The 9,302-nt window shown below is 43.3% G+C and overlaps 1 protein-coding gene across 10 annotated transcripts in view; it reads left to right on the forward strand.

The window, feature by feature from the left end:
• Window positions 1–8,851, forward strand: part of dab2ipb (DAB2 interacting protein b) — a 170,645-nt gene extending 161,794 nt beyond the window's left edge. For 6 of the 10 annotated variants that reach the window (XM_008423607.3, XM_008423606.3, XM_008423610.3 and 3 more), the window contains 5 exons: window positions 1,686–1,830; window positions 2,054–2,290; window positions 2,412–2,613; window positions 4,358–4,545; window positions 7,511–8,849. In XM_008423607.3, the coding sequence (XP_008421829.2) occupies window positions 1,686–1,830; window positions 2,054–2,290; window positions 2,412–2,613; window positions 4,358–4,545; window positions 7,511–8,450 (1,712 nt within the window). In that variant the 3' untranslated portion in view covers window positions 8,451–8,849. Of the gene's footprint in view, window positions 1–1,685; window positions 1,831–2,053; window positions 2,291–2,411; window positions 2,614–4,357; window positions 4,546–7,510 lie in introns of all 10 variants that reach the window. The other 4 variants (XM_008423615.3, XM_008423612.3, XM_008423614.3 and 1 more) reach the window with 2 other exon arrangements.
• Window positions 8,852–9,302: the final 451 nt, after the last annotated feature.

Here is a 9,302-nt window from a genome sequence, read left to right on the forward strand (position 1 = left end):
ATCATTGTTGCTGCATTTTTGGGTATTGGATGCTACATGAAGCATACCAGTAGCAGGACCAGTTTTTTGTGCATGAGGTGTGGATTTATCATTAAGGAGAGACCACATCGACTTCATGCCATGACTGCAATGTCCTCATACCCACATCTGGCTGAAAACACTCTTAGGAATTTATTAAATGCTCAACTGCTATGGAAATTGAACAATCCATCACTCTCAGCTGGGGAGAAGCGCACACACCTCCAAAATGTGCATTAACTGTTTGACTAAAGAGCACAAGTCTTTGATCCGCACTATAAATTTGAAATGTACCTGTCACAATAATAATTTTTAAAATATCACACTATATAAGAGGAGAAAAGTATAAAATAATTGGCAATAAGCTTGTAGCCAGGGCCGTCTAGAGGTCACTATAGGGGCAGGTGCTCAACAACAAAAAAAGGGCACATCTAACCACATTCTAGGACAGAATATTAACAAAACCACACAGCTTTCAGAGTTTAATAAACAATGATAACTTACAAAAATGTGACATATACAATCAAAGCTAACAAACATCTCCATATAGAGCATACAACAATGCATATGTAAGATATCATTAAAGATACAGGGGAGAAGCTTTTTAGTTATCTAGCTTTGCTAGCAAAGTTGTTAGCTAGCAGCTAGCTAATAGCACAACAACAACAGCCTAACATCTGTATGATAGAAATACTGGATCGATAGATAAGAACAGTTTCTCCACACCTGGCTGTCTCCTCCCGCTCAGTAGTTCATCAGAGAAAGGCAGACGCAGAGGCCTGTCAGTGTCTGTTGTATTTCATTACCTCTCTGCTTAAAGCGCGACTCCGAGCTGAAGCAGAAACAATATGTTAACGTTTTTCGTCATCTGACAAGTAGCAAGTCTACTCCACTTTATTCACCAAAAACGTTTTTTTAATTCACCAAAAACTGTTCTGTAATCTGGAACGTTCGCTACGTTGAGCTCCACAGTTAACCGCCTTATCTCACTGCGCGAGAGGCAACTGCGTCATGGGAAAAAGATCAAAGGTAACAAGGTGACCGGTTTATTATGTCATACAAACAAGAAACAAAAAAGCAAAGAATTGTAGCACATGTGTCAGAAGAGGGCTTAGGAAATAATAATACCAAAAAAAATAAAATAAAATAAAAAATTGACCAAAAGGGCACTTTGGGGCAAGGAGCAAAAAGGGCAAGTGCTCATCACCCCCAGCTGCTCCCTCTGCACGCGCCTGCTTGTAGCGGTACAGAAACTTCCTTTAACGCTACAAGCTAATATTGCGAAGGTAAAGATAGTCCAGAGATGGTGTTTGCTTCTCTGCAGGAAACTTAGAGCTGATAGTGGAGGTACAGAAACCACTCACATACTTTGTAGGGAAATTATGTACATTGTAATGAAAAATCTTTGTTGTTAGATAGTAGGAGCGCAGTAATACCTTGATTGCTTTCATTGTCGCTACGTTTTCCAGATTTGTTTCCATACAGCCAAACTTATCATGGAAAAGTTTGAAACTGTTGAGTAGTTTTAATCCAACATAAAACATTGAAAAGTTTTACCTCAGTTGTTCTCAACTTTGCTGTCTTTTGAAAACACATTAACTTGATATGTTGCCTTAAATGTTTTTTTTGATTTGTTTGTTTGATTGATTCTTTTTTTTTTTCTTCAGGTGAATTTATTAAGGCTCTGTACGAGTCGGATGAAAACTGTGAGGTGGATCCATCCAAGTGTTCCTCTGGTGACCTTCCAGAGCACCAGAGCAACCTGAAGATGTGCTGTGAGCTGGCCTTCTGCAAAATCATCAACTCATACTGGTGAGCGCTGCGGCGCCTTCATCGGCCTTCTACGTACATTATTCCAAGAGTGTTTGATTGCACACATTGTTTCACTAATGACGGCCATGCTTTGCCATACATTTTGATTCTTAAGTGTTTTATTAGAAAATCAAACCCATTTGTGTTTTAAATTAACCTTAATTATATCTCGAATTATAAGTCACACGTAAAGATTCTTTTTTTATGTTTCGCTTTGCTACAGTGTTTTTCCACGAGAACTGAAAGAGGTCTTTGCGTCGTGGCGGCAAGAGTGCAGCAGCCGGGGTCGGCCGGACATCAGCGAGCGGCTGATCAGCGCCTCGCTGTTCCTGCGCTTCCTCTGCCCGGCCATCATGTCGCCGTCACTTTTCCACCTCATGCAGGAGTATCCAGACGACCGCACGGCGCGCACGCTCACTCTGATCGCCAAGGTCACGCAAAACCTGGCCAACTTCACCAAGTGAGATATTTTTTTTGTCTACGCTTTTTCTCTAAACGAAGGCGACACCTTTCGTCAAATCGAGGGCTTTTTAGAAACTTTCTTCAAGGTCTTTCTATGCTTTTTCTCTGTCTGTCTTCAGATTTGGAAACAAGGAGGAGTACATGTCTTTCATGAACCAGTTCCTGGAGCACGAGTGGACCAACATGCAGCGTTTCTTGTTGGAAATCTCCAACCCCGAGACAATCTCAAACACAGCCGGCTTCGAAGGCTACATCGACCTCGGCCGCGAGCTTTCGACCCTGCATTCGCTTCTGTCGGAGGTGGTCTCCCAGATGGACCAGGTACGAAGTTAACAGTGAGCTAAGGCTCCACCGTCGACTTGTGGGCAAAATATGTAACCAAACAGATAAACGTGAGCATTCAAGTGTGCTTTTGTCGGATTCATGGTACATGAATACTAGCGATACCTGGTTAAATTGGCCTTATTAAGTTGCATCTTGACTCTGTGCTGTAATCAGTTGTTGGGAACTGATTACACTGCTAACCCACACCATTTGCTTTTGCCGTTTCTTCTTATATCAGGGAGATTGTATGGTTAGAATCAGCACACCTCAATTATCATTTTGAGATTCAACTGTTCTGTTTGGTAAAGAATTTGTACTTTATCTAAATTGTTTAGTTTGCTTTTATACAGTGACTACAAATCTTTAATAGAGGGCTGTACCAAAAGTTGGTGTTTTAAACTAGTTTTCCATTCCAAAACTAGTTTTGATTAATCTAGGATCAGAGTTGACTTAAAATGCCCGGCAACGTCCTGATTTCAACCACCTGACCCAAACTTTCACCTCCAGATGAAATATCAAGCACGGTGGTGGCAGAATCATGGTGTCATTACGGATCACGGATTATATGGGTTGACTTTGCTGTACGTTGTTGTGGTAAAGAGGGAAAGAAGAATCCTCGGGAAGGATTTGCCCAATCTTTAGCTTCAGCACCTCTCAACAGCTGGACAATAGAAACGTTTGCACAACTAGTGATCCCAACTCTCTACAAAACATGTTTACGAGTGGATGAAACCAGATGAGATGATGCTTTCACTCTGATCTCAACTCTTTTGAAAATTGGTTAACAGTATAAATAAGCAAATCACAGTTTGACTTTTTTTTTAAGACCATGATGATGAATGTTTTAAGGTGTCGTGTGATACGTGTTGTTTTCATCTGGCATCCGACAGAATATAGACCTGAAATTTCATATTGGATAGTAAAGTTTCCTCGTATCGCAACTAATTCTGCCAAGAAAAGTGATCAAACAACCACAAACAAATTATGTCCAGAGCTTATTGATGGTGACAGAAAGCCTGCACATCCTCTCAGTGTACTAATGGACGTTCATCCAGAGCGCATGTGTAGCTGTTAGTTGTGTAATCATGCTGCAATGGAAAAAAAAAAGAAAAAGAAAAAGAAACTGGTCAAAAAAATCAATAGGAGACCAAAACTATTACATAAACACTTCTGACCAGAAATCTATGTACTTTTTAATCTATGCTTTATTGGCTAAAAACAAGCTTTGATCTATACATTTTAAATAATGGATTTATTTGTGTGCAAATAATGCAGCTTTTATTTTTTTTAAGTGCAAAGTGCCAGTAAATCTGAGATTTCCTGTGCTTTTGGCTTTGAATCCAGCTTCGGCTTTATCTGCATGTTTATCCCAAATCAATCAATACTTAATGATTTCATTACATAAGGGGCACACAAAAGAGGGCCAGTGTAAAGTATTTACAGAGTAATGCACATTAGCTCTGGTAGCTGCGGACTGCAGGTGGTTATGCTCCTTCTAACACTGTCCTTCAATAATTCAGAAATCACCGTCTGGATGATCCTGCAGCCCACCAGGCTGCCCGTCCTGTTACATTATTAATCATGTTGTCTGAATACGACGGTCGGTTCCACGGTGTGGGGGGAGACGACGGGGAGGAGGGAAAATAACGTTGTTTAAAAACTATGCAAGTTAAAAATCTTGGATCGTGGCTCCTGAAGAATCTTTTGTCTGGCTCTGATTCCATTGTGTCTGTCTTCACAGAGCATGGCCTCAAAGCTGAGTCCTCTGCCCAGGATCCTTCGGGAGGTGAACACGGCTCTTTCCAACCCGTCCTGCGTCCAGATGACCCCGGGGCCGCCGTCGGAGCCCGTGGGTTCCCCTCCCTGCGAGGCAGGCTGCAGCATCTCCACCGGGCTGCAGAAGATGGTCATAGACAACGAGCTGTCGGGGTGAGAGTCATCGGTGGCGCGTCGTAGGCGCGAACCAAATTTATTTGTGTTCCTGTTATTAGTCAAAGACCCATATGAGAGCGAGACGCCGAAATAACAGAGCAAGTAGTGAGCAGCAAATCTGCTGACAAAAAATGCGTTTCTGCGGGTTTTAACTGCAGAGTTTTCCATTTGAACTTCCCAAACTATAAACACGACACAGTTCTCAGGGGGTTTTTTTTCCCCAAATCTTTCTGCTAAAGACATTAATATACCCCGGTTGAGGTATTTTTAGAAATCTGACAATGACTGAACCAAACCTAGCCGAGACAGATCAATCTGCCCGCGAAGAGAGAGAGAGCTCATTATGAGCTGATTGATCTGTGAATCAGTCTGCAGTCACTGAACGCTTGAATAAAGACCGTTTGGCACGCAAGCTCATTTAAGCTTTGCAATGATGTGTTAACTGTTATTTTCGCATCCTGATTTGGGGGTCTTGTCCAAGTCCTTTTTTACAAAGTCTTGTAGTTTTCACGTTCATTTTAGGCAAAATACGTCGACTAGTTTGGGGTTTTATTTGTTAGACGAACACAAAGTGGCAGATGATTGTGAAGCTGAAACAATACGAAGCAACATCCCAAGGCACACACATGAAAGCATACTCCTGTCTCGGACTGGTCTAGTCAAAGTTCAGCTCAAAATTAAGCAGAGAATCACGTAGCTTAAGAGTCCAAGCAGTCTAAACACAGTCATACAAGATTTCTTCCACAATTTAAGATTCTGTGACCCTGTTTGTGTTTAAAAGAAGAAAAAAAAAAACACATAAAAATCTGTTTCATTTTCACTCAGTATTTGGAGGATTTAGAAAAGTTTGTGAAATTTGAAAGCACAAATATTTTTTTTTCAGAACAGCGCTTCTTGGAAACATCATCCTGATGCTGCAGTTCCAAGACATTCACGATCCTTGAAAGTGGCAAAAGCGACATTTTTTACAAGACATGCAAATATCTACAAAAGAAAAGAATTTAAATTCCCAGAAATCCGATCTACCTTGAAGCGTCTGCATGTCGTTGTTTGTGCATCCTCGTTTTCTCTCCCTGTCTGTTTCAGGTTAATGTCTGCCAGTTCAGGCTCTGACAAGCAGCGAGAGTAGCACCTCTGCTTGTTTGCATCACCTTTGCAAAGCTTTTTTTTTTTTCTATTTTTTTTTTTTTATCTTTGATGAATACACACGCACGTCCGCTTATGCTGCTTGTGTCCTCGCGGCACAATGACAAAGAGATGCATAAAAAGATTAACATGAAAGTGTGGGGACTAATAGCGGTGTTCTGCGATCTGCAGCCGCCGTCGTTACAGAGCAGATGACAACATGTCGAGGGAAAACAGGAACTGAGTCAGACAGCTTCTATCATTACGCTCATCAGGCTTCAGGATCAATGGAGCTAATTAACTGCTGCCCCCATTTATAACCTGATGTCAGAGCCTCTCATCGTTACTTTATCGTAATAAATGTTTGCGCGCACACCGACGGTGCGCACTCGTGTGTGCGCGCGCGTAGCCACGCCGCCGCGCCTGAAATTCAAATGAGCTTCAAGATTCTGCGTTAATTGCTTCCCATCCGCTAACCTGTGACATGAAAAGGAGGAGGGGAGATGAGACAGCAGGAAGAAATGGGGCAAGAATGAAAAAGAGAAACGGGTTAAAAGAGAGGAAGGGTAAGGAGACTCGGGGAGAAGGACGAGCCGAGGGAGAAACGCCGAGCGTGACGTGAATGATAGTTTCTAGCAGGATGAGTCACAACTGTCAAAGTAAGATGTCTTTTTGGCAATCAGGACTCTATCTGTCAGTGGAGGCAGGAAAGGAAAACAGAGGATGAATGAGAAAATGTTTGAGAAAAGGCATCTTTTTCCGCGTTTAAAAGAGACTGGTTTTTTGGTGCCCATTTTTTCCACTTCTTTCAGTCTTTTCAGAGAAACCAGTAGAGTTTCAATATTCACACAGCGGGGAATTATTTAAGCCCACAAAGATTGTGGCTCCTTGAATGAATATAACACGAGGCTCAGAGTCCAGGCTTTTCTCCTTGGACTCTAAGTCTCATGTTAGCTGGTTTAAGACAAAAATATTTGACAGAATGATCATCTGAATCCTCTTTACTTTGAGTAAATCGGTTTTGTTGACAAGCAGTTATGATTTAAATAGTTTTCCTTAAAATTCTGTTTATTTCTTTCCAAATTAGACCAAAACTTTATTGCAGTAGAATACGCACGAGTCAGCAACAATGCTCACTAAAAAATCGTAACTGTTAGTAATCTGGGATGTAATTGAAGTGGTTGAAGTCAGTTTGTTGAATGACATCGTCGACAAAGTTCAGACAAAGCTCATTCAGTTTTATTTATCTATACACAGGAAAACAAAGATGTTGGGGAAATGAGGCTAAGTGAAACATTTCTTTTACGCACTGCTAATGCACATTGTTTGCTTTTGCTGCTCCTCACTAAAGCTTTGTCAGGGCATAAGGTTAGAAAGGCAGACAGAAAAACATTGCAGTCGTGGATTTGATCTTTCCCCATTATGATTGACAGAAGAGGTTTAAACTCCGTCCTTCTCTCTCTGTTCTTTGCTCCTGTTTTGCATCCATGCAGCCTCCTTTTTAACATCTTGGGATTTGGACTCCTAGTTCGGGTGTATCTTGAGCTTTAAAGATGCCATTCGTTTGCTCCCGTTTGTAAAAACAACACTTTCTTGTCATGGCTTCGCGTCATAGCAACTGCCCAAAAGTTGCGCAGCATCCAGAAACAAGGAGAGTAATTGTCTAAACATGCAACCCGTCAACCAAAGCAAAATACGAACAAAAATCTACAAAAGCAACAAATCAAAACTAACAAAACGGAGCCACTCCAGTATCTGTCATGCCACCAGGAATGGTGCAGTTCTAGAATTACCCAGCTAAACTCCTAAACACGGTTGTTGTCCCTTTCTCTTTCAGATTGGTCGACTTCACCCGGTTACCTTCGCCCACTCCGGAAAATAAGGACATCTTCTTTGTGACGAGGAGCTCGGGTATCCAGCCTTCGCCTGCTCGCAGTTCGAGCTACTCGGAGACTAATGAGCCCGAGCTTGGCATGTCCAACAGCAACAAAAGCTTATCCATGGTGGACCTGCAGGACCCCCGCAATCTGGATGCCGGGACAGCTCAGAGCCCTTCGGATGTTCTGGGTGAGAGCCAAGCTTCTGGCGGGGGCTGGCCCGCCAGAGTCTCTCAGGGCAACATCCCAGGCGGTCCCACCATGAGGAGGCCAGCTCAGGCCCCCACCACCCCAAACACGGACAGCACTCCGGGCCGACCCACCCAGCTACTCGCCCCGCTGTCCTTCCAGAACCCGGTTTACCAGATGGCGGCCTGCTTGCCGGTGTCTCCTCGAGGAATGACTGATTCGGGGTCAGAGTGCCACAGTTCAGTTAGTTCCCATAGCAACAATGAGGACGGGCCAGCAGGAGGGAAGCAAGCCTTTATGAACCATAGCAGCGGTGGCGGAGGAGGCGGGGGAAGCAGCGGCGACGAGTACACCCGGCGCTCTGGGGAGTTCAACCGTCGGCAACTGTCGCTAACGGAGACCCAGCACCAGCCCACCGTCCCGAGACAGAACAGCGCCGGCCCCCAGAGGAGGATAGACCAGCCTCCCCCCCAGAGCGTCACGCGAGGCCGCACCCCGCCGAATCTGCTCAGCAGCGGCCCGTACCCTCGCCCCACCTCCGGCAACATGATGACGTCGTCGCCCGACTGGCCGGCCAGCGGCCCTCGTTTGCGGCAACAGTCGTCCTCCTCTAAAAGTGACAGTCCCGAGACCAAACAGAGAGCTCAGCACAAACAGGTCAGTGTCGAAAAACGCAACCGTAATGATGTCGAAATAAATAATATTAAATAATAATAAAAAATACTGAAGAAGTTATTTCATAAATCAACCTTGAACTGTCTCCGGTGGTAAATACGGGAGATTACGGATATTAAAGAAGAGCCATTCATGAAGGGAAGCCTTGGTGGGTGTAATCGCAGAGACAGCACATTTCACCCTAATGATCTCCAGTCACAGCCTGGGTAATAATAGTTATTTCCATACAGGCGGCCCCGTTTCCCACAGCACCGCTTTACTGGGTATTAGGGTGCTGCAGGAGCACAGCTTGAATCTTATTAGATAAATGTGTAATGTGGCCTCCACGCAGCTGAGGTCAGAATTCACACTAGGTTAAAATTATACATATATGTTTAAATATAAATGCAGATCTTACTAAGCTGGATCTTTACTGCACACCCTGTTTAGCTGTGAACAAGTTAACACAATTCTGACTGAGTGTTTAATGTTTCTTGGCAAAATTGAGTTAAATCTGTTGGATTATCAGCTGTTTGAGCATAATCAGCAAACATTTGTATAGTATAGTCGACTATAGCATAGTGTAGTTCAGTGTAGTGTGGTCTAGTTCAGTGGTGGGTGTGTAGTCAGTCTAGTAAAGCGTAGGATAATATAGCCACCGTGTTCCTAAATTTGGAAGCTTCACCTCGATGGCTCCAAAGAGCACATTTTCAGCAAAAAGGCAGTACACAGAGCTTAAACTTTTTATTTGTGACCATTAAGCTGTCCTCAGGAAGAGAGCTTGACGTATGTTGGTAACTGTGAAAGTGAAGGCGTTGATTCTTTTCTGGTGGGATCTCTCTCTGTCCATGCTGATGGTAAACCTGCTTTACTCACATGACCTCTGACAAAAAAAAAGAAAAGAACAGA

The sequence above is a fragment of the Poecilia reticulata genome, chromosome 12 (assembly GCF_904066995.2).
Source record: "Poecilia reticulata chromosome 12, P_reticulata-male-v2, whole genome shotgun sequence".
NCBI classification, from domain to species: domain Eukaryota; kingdom Metazoa; phylum Chordata; class Actinopteri; order Cyprinodontiformes; family Poeciliidae; genus Poecilia; species Poecilia reticulata.